Raw genomic sequence first — 25480 nt, 5'->3', positions numbered from 1 at the left:
GGAACTTGAGATAAGACTCCCACTCCATCAGGGATCAGGCACAAATCTGAAACACTTCTCACACGTTCATTGCCACCAGTCTTACTTTGGTACCATACACTTAGCTCAGTCTGGATCCTATAATCAAGAGGTCTTACGCTTGTCCATCTCTTGTCCACCTGTTCCTAAAGTAAAGGACGTAAGTGCCACAGCTTTAGGCCATGCATATGAGTGTCTTATGTACTCAATATGAATCGCTCGACGAGGGCCTCGGGGAGTGTTTCAAACAAACTCTATTGTGGAATCTTCATCTAGTTGTGTTTCTCCTCAGGAAATACGTCATGGCACACGCCCCTCTGCTTCCCTCTGTGTTCCCAATCACTTTTCGACTCCCACTCGCTTACTCAAAAGCCTGTATAAAACATTCTGATCTGAGAGTCACCTGTGGGTCAAGTTAAGGTTATATGGTAAGAGCTGGTCCACGAACACACTTTGCTCGAAAACCCAAACGCACACAGTATGACTAATGCCTTCTGAACATAACTCTAGTGAAGCTGCATAAAAACAAATCCAGATGGAACCCCTGAGACCCTTGCCAGCAAATAGTTTCTCTCCACTTTCACAACAATGCCTTCCCATTCATGAGCTGTATGAACGTTTGCAGGTCGATACACAAAGATGTATTTTCTACTTCTACAAATTCTTTACATTTCAATCAGTTTTACTAATGTATCTTTGCTTTACAAATTGGTCCTCACAGGAATGCAGGATTTTAACTACCTTTACTCCAACTGCTTTGAAATTACTCTGGAGCTGAGCTGCAACAAGTTTCCACGGAAGGAAGAGCTGGAGAGGGAGTGGCTTGGAAACCGCGAAGCTCTTATCGCCTACATCGAAGAGGTAAGTCACCGACGTCACTTGAAACTGGAACACGCAACACGTGCAATAAGATTTGCCAGAGATTCGAAATTTAAAATGGTGGATAGAAAACCTCATCAACAACCACTGTGTTCCTCGTTGGTGCTACCAGTGTGAAAATGGTCCTGTGTGACAGTTTACATTGTGGGTGAGCTCCATCCACATTGGCCCACATAAATGGTTTTCATTGGCTGCAGCCAACAGTAATACTAGGTTGCCTAGGCTACAGCCCCCTTTCTGCCTCTTTTTAAATAATGATTCTCTCAGTTTAATTCTCCTCATTTTTATGACATCGTGACATGTGTATGCTTGGATTTAACTCATGATATTGTAGACAGAGGATGAGTAAAGTTCATGCTTTCTACAGCTTCACTATAGGGCCCTGATACAAGGTTGGCATGCTTTCAATGGCCCCTGTGAGACAGACAAAAAATGCAAGATAACTCATAGTGAGTGACACTGAGTGCTGTTTACTTGTGAGTCGGATTGAGCTATATATTCAGTACAGTTTGCTTACCAGGAGCAGCAGGTATTTAAGAAATGGCAGTTATGATTACTTTGTACTTGTTTACACCAAACTGTTTAACGGTTCTGGACTGTGGCACCATTTACATAGTAAAAGTTTTCAAAGAAAGGACATTTGCATTGGTTCGTCCTTAGATAAAAGAAGTACTGTAGGGATTACAAGAGTTTTCAATGAAAACATAGTCATGGATGTGCTATTGCACAGATCAAGTGACATGGTGTTAGAAATGGGTTTTCTGGTTGGCTAGTGCCTGCACCTCAGCCAGGCAGAAACCACCACTCTAGTCAGGGTGAGTAAGTTACTCGCCAAAGATAACCTGTGCTCCCCCTCTGTAGCTTGGCACATAGTAGTCAGGCTTATCCCCAGAGGACATGTGCAAAGCATTTGCGCAATACACTCACACCAGTGACACAATAAATACACCACAAAAGAGACTTCACAACAGGTTGTATAAAAATAGAGGCTGTATTACATTAAAAAAAATCATAACCACTTAATCAGTAGTTGTGTACCAACCAGGCACTCATTAGACCATCATCATCATACATGCAAAACAAGGGAAAACATTTCCATCTTGTCTGTGTCATACACAAAACATTACTCTCCCACTGCATGTGTCATCAGACACCCCTTCCTCCGAATGCACGTACTCTAGACCCTGAACTGCTCCTTATCACAACATAGCAAAAGAGGACACTAAATTACTCCAGTTCATATTGCCCAGCATACAAGGAATATGAGGGCATAAAACATGCTAGGGGAATGCAGAACATTATGTAATCACTAAGAACCCCTACATGAAAACCTCAGTGCGTCAGTGCTTCCTTTACGAGGTATACGGTAGATCACAATCCACCTCGGTGGGGCCAGGAGCTCCTACGCTCCCATTAGTGTAAATGTGGTAAAGTATCCTCAGCAGGATGGGGGCTCCATTGATGTTTCCGTCCCATCCTGTGAGTGATCTATGCTGGTGGACAAGTAACGAGCCCCTGCAACCCAGGATAACTGCACTTTGGGGGGGGGGGGTACCCCTGACTCCCACAACAGCGGGGTGACCTCATGGGGTCCACCACGGATGCCAACAACCACAACAGCTGCTTCAAGCTCTCCTACTAGGAGAGCTACAGTAAATTTGATATGAGCCTCCTGGCACTAGGGCATGAAGCCCTGCTCTCCTGCCTGGCCAGCAGGACTCTTCACCCTCCTCAGCTCTGGTCGCGGTCGGGTAATTGTCCTCCTCCGCCAGGGCTCTCTCCCCAACACGAAAGACACGCTTGCAAAGTGGCTTGGGCCGTGGCAGTGATTCCACCAAAAGTAAGTACCCACTGGTACCCCCGGGGTACCAGGTAGTGCACACCTCATCCCGTACCCAAGTTAAAGCCGGTGGTCCCTACCTCACTTCTTCTGGCCACACAACTGCCGTTACAGGGGGAAAAAGCACACAATGTTCAGTACACAGGAGGGAACCGTCCAGCCTACACCCCCCTAGACAATTTCTAGCGCTTCCTCAGTGCGGTCAAATCACTTCAGGGACAGCACAATGTAGCACTTACCGCGCGCTCCAACACAATGTATAGCGCTTCCCAGGCTCTACAGTTGCAAGACCAAGGGTAGCACTGGCAACAGGGGGAATCCTCTACTGAACCCTTTGAGAGCACTGGGGCACACATGCTAAGAAGCAAGTAACAGGCCAACACACTACGGTCCTGACAACAAAGTGGCGGTCCTTTTGGATGACATAGCAAGCCATATATCAGCACAGCAGGAGGGCAGTCCCAATGGCGGTTCCTGACAAGCCCTTTCAGTAGCATCTGTTGCCAAATACACACAGGGTCTGGGAAGGCCAAGTCAGGGAGTACTGGCAGCAGGGCAACAAGCAGAAAAGCAATCCTGATGAGTCCTTTCGGCTACCCAGCAGACACCAGGCAGCAAGGCAATAAAAGAAGAGCAGTCCAGATGAGTTCTTTGTGCAGTCCAGCAGTCCCTCTGACAGAGGTTTGGTCCCAGTTCCAAAAGTGCCAGTGTTGTGGAATTTAATAAAATTTCTACTTGTCCATGGTGCAGGTTGCTTCCTAAATCTGCTTGTCCTGTAAAAAGAACTGCTTGTCTCTGGTGCCATGTAGTGCCGTGACACATTAATGCAGCAGTCTCACAATATAAGAGCTCTGATAATAGCCTCTGATTATGCCAGGGCTAATACTATAGTAGGGCTTGAATACTAGCAGTTTCCTTATTTTGCCACCTTTCTGCAGATCTATATACTGGGGCTGGAGGAAGCAGTAAGCAATAGTTCCAGGGTTGGAATGTCTTTGAGTCTGTACAAACCTACTAACTTGCAAGTTTTGAGAATTTTCACCAGCTTTTCCCTAATCTTTTCCCATACTGAGAAAGGCTGGACACTTACTACTGACAAGGGCAGAAGTAGAAGTCCTTCCAGGGTTGGGGAAAAAGTGGTGGGAGGGATAATTAACTTGTAAACAATCAATAGATTTTTGCATGAGCAAATCTACACATGCACATTTGCGCTTGCTAAAATACAGTTCACAAATATTTTCTAGGAGTATGATTTCCCGATCTTCTTCGGTAAATGTTTGTGAATTCATGAAAGCCATAATTTTGCACAAATGCAAAGACATATACCATGGGTGCACTTTTATGACTTTCTTTAAGAATTGGGCCCCTAATTAGGTCTGTCATTAACCAAGACATTTTGTTTTTATTAAAATTCAGTTTCTCTCTCTCACCATCTATTGTCTGGCTTTACTGTAAGTGATAGATAATATTCCGGTCTTTCACAAAAAGCATATTAGCACACAAAGTAGTTTTGTTCAGTGCCTGGAACTAATGTGGCAATGTGTGCTTTTTTTTAAAAAGCAACACATTTTTTGGCTTTTGCTTGTTACAATGGTGAGTGCCTGGCAGCTCCCACAACAAAGTTTTACAAAAGCCATGTCAAAACAAGACACGTATTGACAAAGCCAAAGACTGACCACCAATGTTGAATGGGTTGGCTTTGCCAATGCTTGTTTGTTTTCATGTTTCCCATAATCTTGTTGAAACAAGTTACACTGGTTTTCCATTATGGTTTTTTGGGGAAATACTAGCATGCATCAACACATTTTACTGAATGATGCTTCAATTTAGCAAACTGTTTTTTTTTCTAATTGCATTCTTTGCCTGAACATTTTATTTCAAATTCAAATAATCATCGTTCCTGATTAAAAGCTTCTGCAAACATTTGTATCTACTCAGTGAGCATTCTGGAAGCATTATGTGTAGCCTCATATTGTTAAACTTTTCAAATGTGTGTGTACATTATTTACTGGAATCACTGTCAGTTGTGCTGTCTGAGCTTACCACATTTATTTCAAGTGCTCACCCCAATAAAAAAGGCTTTGCATTAATGACCCATAAATACAAGTTCAAACAGCATTAACACATGGACATAAATATTACCTCAACTTCAGACAATTTCCTTCCCTTTAAACTAGCAGCTAAAGAGTTTGTGCTGCACGGGGTTGGGCCTACTTGTCCCAAGGACAAAATAAATATGAAACCTTGTTGTCTTTGACCTTGAACAATGCGTCCTGGGCGTCAAGATATAGGAATTCCACATCCCTGAGTGCTCTCCCAGTCAGCGGGCTGCAGCCCCTCTCCTTATGCTAAGAAATGCCTTTGATCAGAGGGTAAATTCAAAAGAGCCCTTTCAAGTGACGCAGAACACCTTTTCAACCCAGCCCTGTCTCCAGACATCAGTAGAGGGTAATCAGTCCATTGTATGAGGGCAGGACACAGCCTATGAATATGTAAGGTGTGAATGACCCTCCCTTTCCCCAGCCGAGGAAGACTATCATTGTGCAGGTGCCTCTTCTGTCACACCTATCCCTTCCTGTGTGATGGCTGTCTGGAAAGTATGCACCAAGTGGAGCTGTCACTCTGTCCCAGACAATGACTGGGGACAGGCTGCAAAGCATTAGAGTCACAAGCACAGAGAAAGACCCACTGTCTAAAAGTGGTGTTTCTAACATAGTAATGTAAAATCCAACTAAACCACTAAGTATGATTTCTCACTACCATTCCAGACACACTATACATGCCCAAGCTATTCCTTATAGATCAGAAAATCCCCCTTAGGCATATGTAGGGGCATTTCCAAATCAAACCTATGAGAGGTGCTCCACTCACAGTAAAATAGGCTGTTTGCCACAACTAGGACATGTAGTACATAAATGCATATGTCCTGTCTTTTACATACACAGAACCCTGCCCAGAGGGCTATCTAGGGCAACCTTAGGGGTGGCTTAGATATAGCAAAAAGGGTGTTTAGGCCTTGGCAAGTAGTTTGACTTGCCAAGTCAGTCTGGCTGTAAACTGCACGCGCAGGCCCTGCAGTGGCAGGCATGAGATATGTTTGAAAGGCTACTTCTGTGGGTGGCACAATCTGTGCTGCAGGCCTACTAGTAGCATTTAATTTCAAGCCCTGGGTACATGTTATAACACTTTGCAAGGGACTTATAGGTAAATTAAATAAGCCAAACAGGTGTAAAGAAATTATCCCAAGTTGTAGGGGAGAGCGCACATGCACTTTAGCACTGATCAGCAGTGGTAAAGTGGCCAGAGTCCCAAAGCCAACAAAAAGAGGGTCTGAAAAACAGGAGGAGAAAGGCAAAATGTTTGGGGATAACCCTTCAGGAAGGGCCTTTTCCAACACATGGCATGAAGAAAGAAACACTTTCAGCACAATTTTTTCCAGAACTAAACACAGCCTTTTGGGGATGTTTTAAGGCGTGGAGGAAATAGGGGACAATTAGGGTGCCACAGGCATGTGAGCACCCATTTACCCCTACAAGCAGTACAAGTAGCTGCTTGCCATGTGAGGTGTGACCGGAATGTGGATTTTCCCTATGATGATGATGAAAAGTTTAATTTTATTAAAGACACAGTGGCAAGTAATGTTTGAAAGTAACACATAGCAGGAGCCTCCTGGCTTGGCATAAACCTATTACACGAATCAGCCAAAAGTTGTGCTTAACTTTAACAAACAACAGGTTCCTAAATTTATACCATTGAGTGAACATCTGAAAATAGCATTCCATTTTATAAAAAAAAAAAAAAGTATGATCTGAAAAGCACAAGTCAGGAGGGATTAGCCATTATTTGCAATTGTAGTACTCCTGTCTTACTACTGAATATCAGATGTCAGTCAGAACTATTTCTGCCTAACTTCTGGAATGCAGGAGTAAAAGAAGAGTGCTACAAGCACATGTCAAATATATTCACAGCAAAACCTGTGGGCCCAAATTCTTTCAACCTGGTGGGAGATGTCAAATCTTACAGAGTGTGAGAGAGAGGCAAAAGATCAGCCCACCTCAGCCATCGTTTTTTGTATGATTCATTCACATATTGACCACCTCACGTTCATCAACCATTATTTGATTGTAGCTGTCATTCATGACATATGGAGGTTTACTAATGCATCAGCATATGGCCATTTCATTAGTACAGAACTGATATAACCATATTAAGCATTGATCAAAATGTCACATTTTGTGATGCACAGGGTCTTAAAAGGGTTTAAAAACACGGTCCCCCACCTTTGGACATCAGTGCCACTGGGTACTGCTGCCTCTACCTTGCACAGTACATGCAAAGCGCAAAAGCGCTCGGGGAAAAAGCCCAGAAATATTAGCATAAATGAACGCAAAATCAGTTCATGTTAATCTTAACTATGAAGAATCATAATATTTCCACAAATGGTCCCATTCCTCTCCCCTGGGAGGGTACTCCGAGGCAGGCAAGTGTATTGGCCATTGTGTCTCCCACGTGCCCCCATTTGTGTTAACTGCCTCACCTCCCACACACACAGTCCCTCCCCAGCACACCACTTCACACTGTCCCATTTCACTAAAGTGCTCCTGTACCCCACACACTGCTCTTGTCTCTACACTACCTTTGTCGCCACACACTGCCCACGCGCGCTTCCTCTGTCCTTACACTCATGCAGTCATCTATGAATCCATGTCCATGCACTCTCAATCATCCATCCACGCACTCACTCATTTATTCATTCATCCAACCATTTACCCATTCTCGCATTCGCCACGGCATTTGCCTTTCAGCAGCTCTGCAGAAGAAGGATCATCCTTGTGACAACAATATAAAAGTATAAAGGGCTTAAATATACTGAAGTGAAAAATCCGTTTCTGCAGAGAAAGCAACAACGTTTTCAGGCCAATATACTGTGGTGTATAAACAAAAGGCAGTCACGCACTGATATAAATACAATATATATGAATGAGAATATGTAAAAGGAAAACAATAACACACAAAAATTGTAGTAAAAAAGTGCATAGTATTAGTCAAGATTTCAGCTGTAACATCCCCTGCGCAAGTCCCACTTCCATTCCTTTGAGGGGCAGAATCCACAGCTTGGTATCGCAGGTATGACAAGCGGATGTCCCACAGTGGCCTATAAAGACCTTTGGCACTGCATGCGCGTAAGGGCCCGATTCACAAAGGTGCTTACGTGTAGTAAAACAACGAGTGCGGATTCGCTGCACTCAGGCAAGAGTCTCCACATTCAGGGCGGAATCTCTGCAGTGCGGAGCTTCTGCCCCAAATGCGGAGATGCCGCCCCGTGTTGAGGATCTGCCCCGAGTGCAGAAAATCCGGACTCGTAACTTTACTACACGTAAGTTACCTTCGTGAATCAGGCCTTTAGTGACTCAGGTGCTATGCCTTCTGCATGGCGATATGTGTCCGATACACATCGAGGAAATCCTGCTTGGAGCATGCGCCCGGTCAAAGTGATACAAGATGAAGTCTATCCGTGAGGTGATCTACGTTTTTCAAAGGCAGAGACACTTTCCAAACGGAGTGTCCCAAGGACCTCAAATTTGGAGGAAGGAGTATTAGGTATGCTCTGCACCGTGCCTGTAGGGATGAGTCTACCCCTAGGAGCCATACAAGAAGGGGACAGTTAGCAACTGGGTAGCCAATGGCCCCATCAAATGGCATGGTCCTGTCTAGAAAGCTGACAAGAGAAACACATGACAACACTAATCTGTCAGGGTGCACTGTGCCCAGTGCTTCAACTGCAGCTGTATATTTGCACAATGCTCACAAAGTTGTGAAGTGTGGCAAACACTAGAATTTTCCATGCACCACCCACACTTTCACACAGTCTTCAGGTTTCGTAATAGGGCTGGACAGTGCTTAATTTGTGCTTGTTGTTTCCGGTGCGGAGCACCGGCACTTATTTTTGAGGGCCGGCACTTATTTTTCTGCCTCAAGCATTTACTGTGAGCCAAAGACACATACGGGACAGACGGAGGAGAAGAAAGTCGAAAAAGCGTCACAAAGGGAGAAAACAGAAAGCTGCTGCAAGAATGAGCTGAAGGGGCAAGGAGTGGCTTTAATTGGATTGAAGAGGCCCGAGATGGCTTCAGGATTACGCTTCCTCAGTATTCCGTGTTCACCCATTTAATTGCAGCAGCCACATGTTTCAGAGAAGGGCTTTGGGCACCGGCACGTTTTTATTTACAAATTAAGCACTGGGGCTGGAGTGTATCCTCTAAAGTTTTCAGACATAATGAAACCAATGGCTTTGATAGAAGAGCCCTGTCTTAAATACCTATGAAGAAATTTGAAGATTGCAATGCAAGCGTAATGTTACTTCTTCTGATTACACACCTCTTACTTGTCTAAGCCTATACATGATTGTGGTGATGTGTGGTGTCAGATAAGATTTACGAGGAACAATACAGTACGTTCTCACAGCTGCAATGCAAATCTTCTAAAGCCAATCAAGCTATTGATATTTACCCTCATCTTCCCCCTCCAGGGACATAAATGGATGTCCTGATGAGAAATGGCTGGAGGTACTGAGGCCGTAGATTGAATGAAATAATGAGTAATTGGGCTGGGCAAACCTGCGCACAAATGCTAGGAATTTGAGTCGAATTACCCTGTACAAATGTATCAAATGCCTGTGACGTGCATTGGGAATAGAACTGCCCCTGTGAGAACCCATCGCAGGTACATTAGCACCGACTGGAAATAGCAGATTACCACCTCCAAGAGCATTGCAGTCAACGTCCCTTTGAGGTTGACGGGTCACAGCGCGAGAGGGCATGTGCAGTAAATGCCCATTGACAGACGACTGAGCCCCCATACTGCTCCCAGATCATGACTCTCCCTCCACACTTTGCTGTACCCAGAACCACACACATACAAACTAGAGCAGTTAGCATTTCTGATTCGTGCTGAAGGCCTTTGCCTGGTGAAGTCTTGTAAATCTGGTAGTGGTCAAAGCATGAGTTGTGGCACCGCTTCATAACGAAGCACAATGTCTGTGTTACCCACCATCAAACCTTTGTAATCTGGAATTAGCTAGGACTGTTCGGTCTTGCACATAGTTACAGGAGCCTTGAGTCAGCACTCTTTATTCAGACGCCCATTGGTCAGCTGTAGTGTCATTTACATTTTGCTTCCCCCCCACCCAACACAAGATGCAACATTGGGCACAGAGCCATCCTACTTCAGCCAGTAGTTCACCAAACTGTGAGAGCCAACACTTTGCTCTTTTGCAGTGTGCACATCCGCAGAACAAGCAGTTTGCTTCAGTGCCAGGGACTATGCCTGCATGTATGCTTTTCTAATATATATATATGTATAGATAGATAGATAGATAGATAGATAGATAGATAGATAGATAGATAGATAGATAGATAGATAGATAGATAGATAGATAGATAGATAGATAGATACTGGCTTTTAGATATTGTTATGATAAAATGTATGCCTTCGTAAAAACACCATCAAAATAAACATTGGCAAAGCTAATAATCCAGAAGCCAACATCAGGTCTGTTGGCTTTGCCAATGCTAATTTTGGTTTGGCCTCAGCCAACACCTTTTGATTTTACTAAAATGATATATATAACATAATCACCAATAAAGCCTCTCAGCCAGCCCTCTTCCTCCATTGGTCTTTTGTTGCATCATTCACACTTTTATTCCAGTCACTACATCATACAGAATATGATAATGTGTCAGCCATGGGTCAGCCCACTCCAGCCACTGGCTTAGTTAACTGAGAGTGACGGCATTCTGGTTTTTCATAGGAAGTCCATCCACATATAAACTTGTTCAATTCACTGCAAGGAACCGCAATGATGTTGAGTTCGTTTTGAGATTGAACACATATTTTTGCTGTTTATAATGGTGAGGGTCCAGTAGCTTCTTCAATAGTGTTTTCACAAAAATCATGCAAGCAGTGACAAAGCCAAAAGGCTGGCAGTTGACGCCAGACCTATTAGCTTTGCCAACTGGAATTTGTACATGTATTGAGTAAAGCAGGAACAGTGCCGTCAAAGACAATGCTTAGCTGTATTTTCTTTCCTGCAATCATATTGTAATACATTGCTCATTAATGCTAAAACTAATTCACATATCCTCCTTTTTTCTTGTGTGTTTGCTGTGTCTCCATTGGGTAAGTTCAGGTCCACCAGGGAATCAAAGGGATGATCACAGATGAGAACAACAATGGCATACCCAATGCTGTCATCTCCATCAGGGGCATCAATCATGACATCACCTCTGGTAAGTTTCACTCTCACTGAACATTGCTAAACAGCGCCTCCAGCAGGAGGCTTGGTTGAGTGGTTCTCTTTGGATTGCTCTATCTGAGAGGGTTAGGCAGCTGGATCACTGTGTGGTTTGAAGCCTTCCAAGATACCTCGAATCAATAATCTTGTTTGTTAATGTGTACTATAAACTGTCAGTTGTTTTAAGTAGTGTAATTAAAAAACTGTGTGGAGTGTCACATACTCAAGAACCCATGAAATGTGTGTCTTGTCAGTAGCTTTTTAATCAAAGACATAAGTGTTGCAAATTGTGTTTCCTTTGTGCAATCCATGCTACTGTCAGCCCCACATTTACTTTGGATCTCCTCTCTTGGATGTCATTACTTTTCAGCTTTGTCCAGCTTTTCTCTTCTTGTGCTTCTATTGTTTTCCATCAGTGCCCCCAATCGCAAGTTAATTATACCCCTTCTTTTTAGATCAGCCCTACCGGACAGCACAAGCTACTTGATTACAAAAGACCTATTGTGACCTTACCAGGAATTACAGGGTCTTGGGACCTCCCCATTGCATACAGTTGCTTGGCTTTATTGTCACTCTTATTTGCTTGCATCAAATTCAACGGCTTTTCTCGTCCCAGCTTTTTTTTGGTTTTATCACTCCCCTTGAGCATCGCCTCTATACCAGCTCTCTGATTAGGTGTCTCCTCTCCGTCCACTGCTCAATTCAAGAGAACTTCTCTTTTTCTTTTTGCTTAAGCACTCTATGAGAGTGCACACGTTTTCCAGCTCTGTCTCTCATGTGCTTCTCCCTCCAACTGAATACCCAACCCCCCCACCCATGTTGCTGTCTCCCTTGAGTTGCAAGCCCTCTCTCATGTGCTTCCCACCAGCCAACTTCCCTTCATCCCTGCACTCTATGTTGCTTTCTCACTTATGTAGTTCTCCCCTGACCCCCTCATGTTACATTTTCCCCTCCCCCACCCACGCCCTGTACTTCCCTTCCTCCTGCTCCTCCGTAGCCCCCCACACCCACAGTCTTTTTCATTATGTTTTTTCATGGGGCAGAAATTGCTGCCAGACCCAACACCTTAAAAAAAACTCTTTTAAGCCGCTTCTTTTATTTTTTTTAATTTACTGATCCATATCGGATCCATACATTCTATAAAATGACACCCTCATCATTTTGTAGGCATGCATGCGTAATGACGCATGCACAGTGATGCACCTGCTATAGCTGCATCACTGCACTGTTTTTTCTTTTGGCCATGCTGCACAGTAGGGTGCCAATGCACTACAGCTTCACTAAAAAGCATTGGGAATGCCAACAGATCCCAAAAGCGAGACAAATTGGCTTTGCCAATGCTTGCTACTGTTTATTATTCAACAATGTGAACTGCAAGTGCAAGTCTGTCACATAACACAAGTATAGAAACCACACCCATGCTCTTTGGGCTTTTATTCTAACCTTTGCATTTCAGATCTCATATGGCAGGTGCACAGCACCTTAATTGATCAAAGCAAACTCAGAGTAAGTGCTGCTGTTTGAAGACTGCTTAAATACTCAAAAACAGTTATGTGGGTGTCACATCCTCACCAAACTTTCCTATTGAAAACCAGTGTGCTTCCCCAGCGATCTAAGTTGGAGGCAAAGTATTTTGATAAGCAGCACAGGCTCAGTAATCAGTTTTCATAGATGACCTGGAAGCTGTTGGATATGTGCTTGACCTGCCTTGCTTGAAGGATACATTTAACAGAAGCAGCTTCAGTACATTTTTGAAAAAATAAAAAGCCATGGTAGAGGATAATATCTTGTTCTTAAATATGTCTTTCTATGGAAAGGATTCAGTATCTAAGATTACGCAATTCTTAGGGAGGTCGACAGGAAATTCTCTAAATAACCAGGGTATGAAGACCTCTTTTAGAAACCTTACAGCATGTGTCCCCCGTTTGGTCTGGAAGGGTGGGCACCCTGAATATCAAACCCAGAATATTGATGGGACAGAATAGTGAGGGCAACATTTTGAAATAAATATCAATATGTAAGTAAGTCTAGATTATCCACATCTAACTTCACATATATTTACCTATGCAGTACATATATCTTCAAGGAACATAGATGTGGAGTTAGAAATAGTAAATCTATACTTCTCTATATGCACTTACCTTTCAACATTTTGTTCCTCGATATTCTATCATCAATGTTCTTATACCACGATATTATGGGTTTTAATAGTCAGTAATACAACCGTTTGGAGAAACACTCAAAGACTTCAACATCTCCATGAGACCTCATTACTGCTGTGTAGAGTCTCACGCCTTTTGGAATCATCTATATTTGACTGACCCCCAGTGTTGTCATTGGGTCTCTACCAGTGATGCCTGAAGTGTTACTGTCCACACACATTACCTTAGCAAAACAGAGGCCTGAACACAGATTGTAACTGAACAGTGGGAAACATGTTATTGGTTCAAATTTATGCAATCAAATTTAATTTGAAGGGATTTCTTGGGTTGGTTCTCTTCCACTGCTGTGTCACTACACCAGCCTAGCTTCTTATTAAGCCATCATCCAGTCCTGCATTAATAGCCTCAACCGCTCTGCAGCCAATTATGTTCCTCTTTCACCTTGACAGTTCATATTCAACACCCTAGAGCATCCCCTATGCAGCTGCTGGTTGAACGAAGCTGAAGCAGTTGTTATAACCTCATCCCTAGGGTGGCTTTGTAGGAGGTACCTCCCTTCTTTCTGCCTATTATGTCATAGAGTATGTGACGGAAAGCAGTAGGACCTCCATCAAAATCTTTCTTATGTTTTACTGGACTGCATGAGTTCAAAGGGGCCCTGCACCCTGGTTTTCCTATGTGACCTAAGTCTCCATCTCGTAACCCGTGTGTCCATGTTTGGCAGCACTGTTTTTATGCCGCTCCTATTCCTGTAGGCAAGTCCTACCTATAGATGTCTCTCTTACAATGTGTGAAGATATGGTACTCGGACTCCTTTAGGTGCAGTGTTGGCGATAACAAACCACTGGTGATTTGCACCTTTGCAATTTGACGTTGCACAGTAATTCATTATAAAAGTGTATTGGCTGTATGGTGTGTGGGTGAGGGGTCAGCGGTCAAGAATCTTTCAACTCCCATTGTATCACCATACCGAGCACTCTGTAGCTGCAAATTGGTTTACGTGATGAGAATTTGATGGCTGGAATAAATTAATCGGAGCCACTGGTAATCACCCACAGCACCATTCCATCTTACTGTCTTTTAACTCTCCAGTACCAATATAGACATAGACCAATCACATGCAAACCAGAATTGGCACTAGCCCACGAAGAACCACCGAGCCCTCATGGAAGGTATAGATGGACTTCCCAGGCCAGGGTCTGTCTGATTGGGAAAGGGGATCACAAGCACCCGCAGACGGGTTTAGCCCTTACTGGACCTCATCAGTGAGGTGCAGGTTCTGTCGGAAAGCACATTTGGAGCCCATGTCTGGACATACCCCTCCTAGCTGGAAAGAATCACACATAAAGCATAAAAGGTAACGTGTTAAATGCTTATTTACTCAGCCACTGTGAGCAGCACAGTCCCATCATGTACTAGCTTGTCTCTGCCATTACAGACAGTGATCAGCCGAAAAAGACCATGCAGACCTAAGTGCCAGGCCAGGTCCCCTCTGAAACAGGAACACAAGCGACAGTAGGTCCAGCCAGTGGTTTATCAGGGCCTTACACAAATAGGCGACTCAATAGTGTTGACGTGCAAGGCAGCCGTGCAAAGGTTAGATCAAGCAATTGAAACTCAGGCCTAGAGAGATGTACATTTTCGGAGTTTCTATATCTTAGACCATGGCAACACCTACAAACTATTTTTGATCAAATAAAATGTATTACTAAACTCCGATATTGGCATTCGCCTCTCCCCTTATGAAAAAGAATGTGTGTTCCTGCAGTTCATCTTATTCCATGAATTATATTTCCGTTGTCTAGGTGAAATGGGTGACTACTTTCGGTTGCTGTTACCTGGTACATACAGTGTGACTGCGTCAGCTCCCGGTTACTCGATTGACACTAGACAAGTCACTGTTGGGCCCGCTGAAGCTACTAGGGTGAGTTTGGGGTATATTTCGCTGGCATTACAATATTACAGTTGCAGCTCAAATCTATTAAAACACACCCTTTGTTGTTAACGGAGCCCTTTATTTATTTGCTCATACAACCAGCGCTAAAACATTCCAACTCAATAGCACTCTTGTCAGGCTTGGAACCTATTTACTCTGGATTAACCATAGGTGTCAGCAGCGAGCACTTAACCCACAGCACGACTTTAACAGGACTAAGGGACAGATGTAGCAAATTCCGAATTTGCGATTCGGAAATTGCGAGTTGGTGCGACTCGCAATTTCCGAATCCAAATTCGGATGCAGAACGGTGTCTCAGACACCGTCTGTGAATCGCGATTGGGTCACAAAGACCCACCTCATTAATATTAATGAGGTGGGTCGCTTTTTGCGACCCCGTTGTGATTCCCTGCACTTACAGGGATGGTGGCCTGCTGGAGACAGCAGACCTCCATGTCTGTGACTGCTTTTTTAATAAAGCAGTTTTTTTTTTTTGTATTGCAGCCGTTTTCCTTAAAGGAAAACGAGTTGCAATACAAAAAAAATAACGAAACCATTTGGTTACGTTTTTTCAGAGTAGGCAGTGGTCCATTGGACCACTGTCTGCTCTGAAAAAACATTTATGGCAACATTCACAAAGGGGAAGGGGTCCATAGGGACCCCTTCCCTTTTGCGAATGGGTTACCACCAGTGTGACACTAGTGGTAACTGCGAATTGCTTTGCGACCGCGTTCGCGGTCACAAAGCAATTTAGCATCGCGGTGCGAGTCGCAAATAGGAAGGGGACACCCCTTCCTATTTGCGAGTCGCATTCACATTTTGCGAGTCAGTAGCGACTCGCAAAATGTGAATGAGCATCGCGATGCGTGTTTTGCATGGCGCAAACTGCGATTTTTCGCAGTTTGTGCCATGCAAAACGCTACCTACATCTGGCCCTATCTTCTTCGATTCAGAATTACACCTGGTGTCCTGTGAAAGGCTCTATACTGCCGGCACAACACTTTTCTTTTGTAATGGTGCCTTCTCTCCCGGACTGTGACTCGCTCCAAGGGGTTGGCAAAACGAGCGGCACAAAATGGGCACCTGCCTGCAAACCAGAAAGTGGCACTCTGCGTTCCCAAGTGCCTGGGCAAGGATGAAATAATGTACTGACTTCTGCCCCCACTCAATCTTTTAGTGTAACAGCACCAGGGGAAAGGTACCCAATTCATGCTTCAGGGAGCAATGTCTTACAGTTATTAGGAATAATGAGGCACCTCTTACAAATTCGTGTTTAAGTGCAAGTGAAAATGTTTTCGTACTTGCTGTTTAGAAAGGCTTGTGTCTCCAGAAAAGACAGACAATTTCTGGAGCTGCTCTTTCTTTGAACGGAGCTGTTGCTTTCTGTGGATGGCTGGTGCACATACGGCGTCCTCACCGAGGAGCAGCGTTTTACCCTGACAAGACTCAGCCCAAAACAATTCAATGCGTTGTTCTTTGGGAATCCGAGACACAAATAACTCCATTAAAAAATGTTCGGGGGCCATAAAGGACAGTGTTAGGTTGTCCCCAACCCTGCGTTAATCATCAGAGCATAGTTTTCTCAGATGAATATATTAAGAATAACCAGCCCTTTCATTGAAAAATATGGAACTTTTTTAAAACTATTCGGCATCCAACAAAATGGCCGCTCCTTTTCCTGAGGTTTAGCTAAATTACAGAAGGTGGCCACCGTATTGGTTTGCTCAGTGAGGGTCCTGCCATCCGCAATCCCATGCTGCTGGTCTGAAACAGGACATGTATGAAGATAAACAACTACTGCATTCATATTTCAGCGCCGATTTCAATGTTGCATTAAACGGAGAAGAAGAACCTCTGTGATCTTTGGATTTTTATTTAAAAATAGAGCTTGTATGCTAAAATGTTTCAGGGTGAGGCAGCACCCCTCAATGTATTAGTGCCTGGATTGACGCGTGTAAAAATTGGTATCAAGTCCTCCTAGAAAGACCTTTTAGTCTTTGGTCAGAATACTCCCTGGATCCACCATTTTATTTGCTAACGGCTGTATTCCTATTCTCCGTACCCCAGCCAAATAAGTTTCTCCCAGAGGGATATTCATAGGACTCCATTAGAACCACATGGCTTCCATCTTTTCCTTAAGTGTCTTCACTGCAGTTCCTAGGCCACCAACTGATTGCATGGCATGTTCAGACACTTTGTGTAGGTCACAGAGCAACTAACACACAGTCAGTGACGCACTGGACTCATTACATAGTGCCCGGAGCAGTTTCTACAGAGGAGCCTGTAAGCGGCAGACTTAATCATTCCACGCCTGGAAGCTTCTGTGGTGCTGAGGGTGTTATGGCAGCTCCTGTCTCATGCGACCACTCACCACCTTCCTTGAGCTAGGGAAGTAAAAGAAGTTCCACCCAGCAAAAACAAAGAGGAACCTTCCCTCCCGAATCTGCCCTGACCCTTCCTTCCCTTTGGAGCAGGTGATAAACGGCTTCTTACGTACGCCTGTTTCTCCCAGAAAGGGGAAAAATGCAGAATTAGATTGTATTTGCAGGTACACCTGTTATTTCACATTCCAGGAGAAACAACTTGTAATCCTCATTATCTCACAGGGAGATTCAAGCTGATATCATAAATTCTGAACCCTCCGACATAATGCGGGAAACAGAACGGAGCCTTCTGTTTATATTGATGTGTAGCACAGTTATGGAGGTCATTATGAGTTAGGTGGACGGAAAAGGCCATCCACCAAACTCCCGCGGTCAGGCTGCCGCCAGTGCAGCCACCATCCCGCGGGCCCCATTACGAGTTCCCCGCTGGATCAGCAGGAGGAAACAGTGTTTTCGCCTGCTGGCCCAGCGGGTAACAGCCTACAACATTGACGCTCCTGAGTAAACCGGCGGCAATGCTGCAGTGCATAGGGTGCAGCAGCACCTGTCGCGCTGTTCACTGTGAACAGCGCAATGTGCTGGCCATGGGGGCCCCCTTCACCCTGTCTCCGCCAGCCTTTACATGGCGGTGCTACTGCCATGTATAAGATGGCGGAGAGGGGGGTCATAATCCCCAGGGTGGCGCTGCTTGCATCGCTGCCCTTGCAGATTAGGACTGCCAGCACCACCAGTCCCTCCTGTGGAGGTAAACTAGCGATGCTGGTGGTCCGACCGAGGCACAACTGCCACTGTCGTAATGTGGTGGTCAGACCGCCGCCAAAGTGGTCGGACCACTGCTTTGGCAGCAGTCAGACCGCCACTGCGACAGTCGTAATAACCCCCTATGTGTCTAGGATTGCCTTAAGGATCTCTGTGAGGCAGTTAGTCTCACCAGTATCGTCTTTACTCCGTTTGTGCTGGCTCTTCAACATGGGTGTTTAGCTTGCCAGAGTTTTGTTGTTTGTTCTTGTCAATCACAGTCAATCCCTGTTTTGGCGGTTTACTTTTACACATATTGGAGGACTGTATCAAGAAAATATACAGTAGGAGGCGAGAGCAAAGTTCATACGCTAAGAGTCAGGCCAACAACTAGGCTTAACACCAGTCGAATAGTTCTCTCAGTTAACCCAAAGCAGACCACGCCTAGACATGCATCTCCTCTCCCCACGACCTCAATTCAAAGTCTTAACTGCTTAGTGGATCCAGTTCGCCACAATATTTATGCAGATGTACGAAAAAATAATGTCACAGTGTAAATGTGCAACAAACTTCACCGCCCCTGCAGAGGGCACCCTTCTGATTTTCTCACAGGTTGCTGTCAACTGAGCAAAAGGAGCAATCACTCTAAAATAATTTGCATTGAGCACAGGATGACAGGACTTGCTATGTTCCCTTGAAGTGTTGCAGCAATATAGTTGTCAATATGAACCATGTAGACGAGGATGAGCACACTCCAAAAGCCCTGCCTCAATTATAAATGAATACTTCATGTTAGAAGTGGCCTAACCACTGAAAGCTCAAGCTTGTCTCAAGCCATAAGCCTGGCTCTAGCACAGATTGAGCCCAAAACAAGCCAACTTTTATGGAAGAAGATGGGGCTTCAGCTGCTGAATGTGCACAATGGGGATCGAAGTTTGATTCCTCACCTCTACTCAGTATCATGTAAATCGACATGTGCCAAACCAAACAAAGTGTAACATAGTCTGTGTAAGTTGTGAAACAATTTTATGTTCTTGTGCAAGGTTTGCTCTGTGAAAAAATGACTGATCAAATAAAATGTGGAGCCTGCCTGTCACCTACACTTTAATCACATCCTCCAAGCAATAACGACAAAGAACTAACCTTTGATATCAGGAAGAGATACTCATCTGGTGGCAGAATTGCAAACTGTGAAACAGCAAAATCTGTGATCAATTCCGGCATCACTGCTTGACCAAACTGTGTGAGCCTAGACAAATACTGGATTTCAGCTAGCCCTTTTTTGTTTATTTCAGAGCACCTTTAAATATGTGACTTCAGCATGTGTGCTGGACAAAAACCTCTGTTTTGTTTGATTTCATAACATCTAACATTGCTCCATCTATAATAAGAATCTAGGCCACAAACAAGGTGCACATGACAACTGATTTGCCCATTCGCTCATCACTGGTATTGTCGGCAGAGGGGGCAGGAACATTTCTCAGTGCATGTTTAGTAAATGCCTCTCAAAGCAGCAAGGTGGCTGAAAAGTTTCTACATCTTAAATATATACACTTTTCGAATTTTGAAAAGATTATCATATTTTACTTGATTATGTTTGCATGGCTTACATGCCAAATATTTTGAAGTCTCGACTCATGCATAGGCCCTTAAACCCAGAGCCGATCATTGGCTGTGTTCTGGCTTGGGTTTTCCTGTTAGTTTGTTGGTCCACCCATCTATGCTTCACATAGGCACATTGGAGCACATGATGAGCCCCCTCATGTTTCCTCAACATCCCACAAGAATTAGTAACCCTCAGAAAGGAACTATGATTTACTGAAGCTCGTTCTTTACCTGATCGTTTATTTTATTACTGAATGCAAATTGACTATTCAATTTGCAGTTTTTTTCTGACCTTGTTAAGTACAGTGCCTTTGATAATGATAATAAATTGAAAAACATGTGAAAGGTTTTTTTCTTCCTGTTACATTGTAGCCATGGCTTGAGAACACATATTGGGAAATCTAGTGAATAAGGTTTGTGTACATAAACTAATTGATGCAAGAATACAACTATTTTTTTCATTTAGCAGATATGACTTTTAAAATATAAGAAATGTAATATTTACAAACCCAAATTAGATGCACACAAGAGTAAACTGTTGAACTACTTATTCTGATATTGAGATTGTTATGGGGACAATTTTTAATGCAAGTGATTCAGGAATTTAGCATGAAAACAAAATATATTTTAAATTATTTTTTAAACTTTATAGATTTTATAAAGTGTATTTTACATTTTGCAAGACATTGCAAGCTTAAGTAATGCAATCTGTAATTAAACAAGGTTTACATTTTATTGGTACCCATTTGAGTGTGGGGATTAGCAAACAACAGAAAGAATAACATTTCATTTTATTTTATTCTGCAGCAAGATTTTCTGCTCTATCCACACAAATTAGAGGAGCCAAGACCTGAGAAGATTCCAATCAAGAACCTAAATAGCAAAGGCCACTCAAAGAAAATAAATCCTAGTGCTGCTAAGACGGTATCACCAAGGTAGGGGTTCCATTCTGAGGCGGGACTGAAGATCACGCAGGACCTCAGGGATGAGCACAAACATGGACTAAGAAAAGGCCAGCGTGCAGTCACAATAGATTCATGTTCATGGTCCAAGTAATGAAAAAAGTTACCAATATATAGGAATACTACTTTGTCACTTTATATATATATCTTATTTAAGTATTGGACAATTTAAAAGAATAACACATTGATTTCACAATAAACCTTTCTTCCGTTAATGATCTCAGAGTTGTCAAGGGATTTCTGGAGCATTTTGTTTACTTGGGTGAACAGTGAATATGTTACCCGGCTGAGATCACCTATCATCTATCACCTATCCTACTTGAAGAGACGATGGAACCCATTCTCAAAGACTTGATCTGGAACATTCTCAGCATTAAACCTGACAGCTTCTCATTCTTTCACTAACATACGCAAATTTAAAGTCTCCCATAGTACCTTCAAGGTGTTTGGTGCACTAACAAAATGCAACTAAATACATTTACAGAACTCTCTGAGAGGTACCATATACTGTCAGAACCGTGGTTAAGGTATTCAAAAAGAGCAAAGTGGTGTGGGTTTACTCCTGAATGATCAAGATATCTCCCACAAAACCTCTGTCCCATTTATACGTTGAACAGAGCTGTACTCCACTCCACCCAATTATATACCACCAGGTGATCCCACCCCCAAATACCCCAGCTGCTGGAACACTGGACATGATTTACCAGCTTTCAAAGTCACCTGAGGTGTGGAAAGCAAGAGCAGCCAGGCATCAGCCCTGTCCCTCATCTGATCCTAGTCTATAGCATGAGGTGCACAAAACGCTACCCCTTCCCAGTCCAGCGCATCTGCTGTGCTCTGATGTCCTCCCTAAACCTCACCTCCCGCTACTCATCCTGCACTGGTCCCCTTGCTTCCAATTACCATCTGCTAAGAGGAGGTAGTAACTGAAAGCATATTTTCCCTTGTAAACCAGGGTCCAAATAGCATACCCGATTTCAGAGGCAAAAGCTTGTGAGGTAAGATTTATGTGCACGTATACTGGATGGAAACTTTATTTCTGGCCCCATAGTATCCCCACATATAAAAATAGCACCCTTGTATTTAAGGCCATAATGGCAAATATGATCAGATCTAGCTCAGCATAAGCCGAGAAGAAAGCAAGAGGGTCAGTTGAGACAGAAAAATATGATGTGTCCAAAAGCGCTCTGGAGTTCCTGGGTGTGCTTAATGAACTTATGCGCAAAGTGCAAAATACATAGCAGATCAGTGCACAGCTAGTAAAAACTTTTGAGCATGTACAAAATGTATACAAGAAAAGCCCCAAAAAAATAATTTGTACTTGTAACAACCTGCACCTAAAATTCAATTTTTCGCTTTGACACTCTTTGTTACTTTCAATAAATTCACAGCAAAAGCATGGCTGCACACCTTCTAATAATTATTAAAGTATAAGGACAACGACTCCTTTTCACCTTTCTCTCTGAATTGCTGGATAGATGCCCTATGGGCAGAAATAATTTTCTAGGCTGAGGTTGGACTGGCAAAGGCTCCTTTAGGTCTCAATCTGTTGAAAGTGGAGGCTCAAGAGGAGGGGGTCTTAAATAGGTTCACCCACAATTTTGAGGAATATTCAACAGTACTAGTTGGAATGAAAAACAGACATGATTTCCTGAGGTGCTGGCATTTAACAGGGAGAGGAGGAAGAAATTTGCCACACAACTGCGTCACTAATAGTTTATTTAATATGGCAAAAGGTTATAACAGTTGTGAGCATTGCAAACAAATGGTGAAACTATTTGTAACCATATGAGATATACTACCTATTTTCTAACCCCAATAAAAGACCAGTGGTATCCAGTAGGGCCAACAGCTTCTTATCTTATATGACTAACAATACACAAAAGTCACCATCAACATGCAGGAGACCAGACCATGCCCCCTATCTAGACAGAAACCAGACTACCAGTCATCCATTGGTACACAAGTCTCGAAACATTGCATAAGTGTTAAAGTAACAACACCTTAGCAAGGAAAAGGACAAATATGAGGTTTCATTGTTACTCAAGTTGGTACAATCCGAGAATATATTTAGCAGTAGACACACAATCCAAGAGGTTTGAGGGAATCAAAGAAAAAGTGAACCCAAATGAAATTGTGATCATTTTAACATTCAGCAATGCAGCAGTATTATTAGAACCCTTCATCAATCTCAAGATATAGTGGAGCATTTAAGGTTTGGACGGCTGAGAGAGGTACTGTAAAACACGCTACCAAACTTGCTGTTTCCTTGCCACAGTTGCAGAGGTGAGTACCACTGGGTTTCCCATGGTGAGTCTCTGTCTGCAGCCCTTCAAGCTTAGGATTGCCAGACTTAGAAGGACCATTCTATATAGGTTTCAATATTTTTTTTATTGATTTTACAACATGCAGCACTTCTAGGCAACCAAACACCCAGACAGTTATGACCAGTACCAGTTGCACCCCCACCCAGGATGTGAGTGAACCTCTTCATCCATTAGGCACCCAACATGTTTGAATTTGCACTGCTCGGAGAGTCCATGCGCATGTCGGAGATCTACAGCCTTTCACAAAAAATTCCAACAATCAACTCCAGACCTTTAAAGAACACCATTTCTCTCCCCTGACATGTAGATCATTTTTATCCATCGCCAATATATTTAACAGGTTACAGTTGTGTCCCCCATTTGGTTAAGATCACCTGTTCGGCTATGAGTAGCAGTGAATTCACCAATTGTGTCAGTCCCCTTCTCCTCCTCTATCCCCACTTAACATTAAACACTCAGCCTAACAACGATGGGTGGTTTCTCGGGTAACCACATGTCAACGATTGCTTCAATTGCCCATATTACCTTCCTCAAGTGGTTTCCCAACTTAGGGCCCACATCTGACTTCTGTCAATGGTGTACAAGCAATGTAGGGTCCAGTTGTAACAATGTAGGATAATATTTACCCCTTTTCTACCCTGGATGTGGGTTGCAGCATGGATGCATGACGATACAATGCATGCCTTTACCCTGCATGCCCTTTCCACATAACCTTTGACCACTCAGATGCACAGTGTTGTTATCAATGATGTCAGTTCAGACGTTGCAGTGATGTTATCAATGATGTCACAGAAAATGTCATGAGTGATGTAATATGTGAGATAATTAGCAGTGCATGGCAAGGGTGCAAGTTATAGTTACTTTAGGGCACAAGATACAGTTATTTTAGATACCTGTAACTGGTGAATTTTAGTGGTTTTATTTTTTAAAAGTGGTATGTTTTAACTGACATTTTCACCTAACTATATCGTCCCTTTAACCTTTGTATTTTTCAGTGAATTTCTAAAATTGTTTTAATGTAAAGTGAGATATTAATACAACTCCTATCTATAACTTCACTTCAACCTTTGTTTCTTTCAGTAAATTTCAATTTTTTAACATAAAGTAAGGTGTCCATTGCTATGTGCAGCGTGGGGTTGGGCACAGGGCCTGCCCATAGACATGGGTGCAGGCACAGACGTAGACATGGTGAGGGAGTGGGTGCCCAGGCCTCTGTGCTTATGTGCCCAACCCCCTGGTGCACATTACCTTCGACCATGTGCAGCTGTGGGGTTAGATGCATTGGACTGACAACAAACTAAAGGGTGCTATATTTAAAATATAAAAAATAGGCCTTTTGGCTTTATCAAGGGGAAGCACATCAACATATATTAAACAGACCTTTTTGTTCATGTCAAATAGTCCCCAATAATTATAAACAAATGTATATGTTATAAATTCACACATAGCAATTTTTAATAAATGTGATTGTCAAATATTTTCAATAAAGCAGTTTCAACAAAAACATTAACATGTCTTTTTGTCTTCTTTAAAAAAAATTCAGGCCACAAAGTGCAACCAGAGCACCAACCACAAGAGATTCTGGTACTCCAGCTGTAGAGCATACAACTCCAGCTCAGAATACTTAAAAAAAATATGGTAAGCTCTCCTGGGGTCATGTATTCAATGACCTCAGGAGACTGATTGTGTTTTTCTTTAATGTTGCTTGGGGGCTGCTGCACTCCCTGCAGCCCACCACAACATTAAAATAAAAAGTTGGTGGTGTTCCTGTCCCTTTTAGGAGCACCACCAGGATCCAAAAAATATTTTAAAAAGACTTTGCAGGGCAGTATGGGGCACTCCCGAGCTTGGTCAGTAAATTTGAAGTGAGCTGCGACTCTTCTCATGTTTTTTATATTAAATTAATTTTTGTTCTAAGGAGAAGGGGACATGAGGCTCCTGAGCCTTTTGTGGGCCCTGGAGACCCCATCTGTTGAGGCTGTTTCTTTAGAAAGGGATCCTAGGGTCCATCTCCCCAAGCCTCAAATGAGCCCCGGGATCCCATCCCCAAGGAACTAACCATTTGTTTGGAGAAAAGGTGTTAAGCACCCTCACTTTGCCGCCATACACTGGCCTTGGGAACCCCATTCCCCTGGGCTGATGGTAGCAGTGTCCTGGGGACCCTGACACCGGGGACACTACATTTCCCTGCCTGCAAGAACACAGGCAGGGAGAACATCAACTCCGTGCCTGCGCTCTTGCAGGCAGGGAACACAGACTTGCTCATGCCCAGCGGGAGCAGAGAAAAGCTGAGTAGATCATCCATAAATAAAGTGACCGGCTTCAGAAGATGGGGT

General features: G+C 43.4%; 1 protein-coding gene across 1 annotated transcript in view; it reads left to right on the top strand.

Annotated features, from left to right (window-relative positions):
- CPN1 (carboxypeptidase N subunit 1) overlaps positions 1 to 21035 on the top strand; it is a 154658-nt gene extending 133623 nt beyond the window's left edge. The window contains exons 6-9 of the mRNA XM_069239688.1: positions 740 to 879; positions 10926 to 11025; positions 14998 to 15116; positions 20663 to 21035. Of these exons, the coding sequence (XP_069095789.1) occupies positions 740 to 879; positions 10926 to 11025; positions 14998 to 15116; positions 20663 to 20794 (491 nt within the window). The 3' untranslated portion in view covers positions 20795 to 21035. The remainder of the gene's footprint in view (positions 1 to 739; positions 880 to 10925; positions 11026 to 14997; positions 15117 to 20662) is intronic.
- Positions 21036 to 25480: the final 4445 nt, after the last annotated feature.

The sequence above is a fragment of the Pleurodeles waltl genome, chromosome 6 (assembly GCF_031143425.1).
Source record: "Pleurodeles waltl isolate 20211129_DDA chromosome 6, aPleWal1.hap1.20221129, whole genome shotgun sequence".
NCBI lineage: Eukaryota > Metazoa > Chordata > Amphibia > Caudata > Salamandridae > Pleurodeles > Pleurodeles waltl.
Note: the sequence above shows the minus strand (reverse complement) of the source record. Positions and strands in the feature narration are given on the sequence as shown.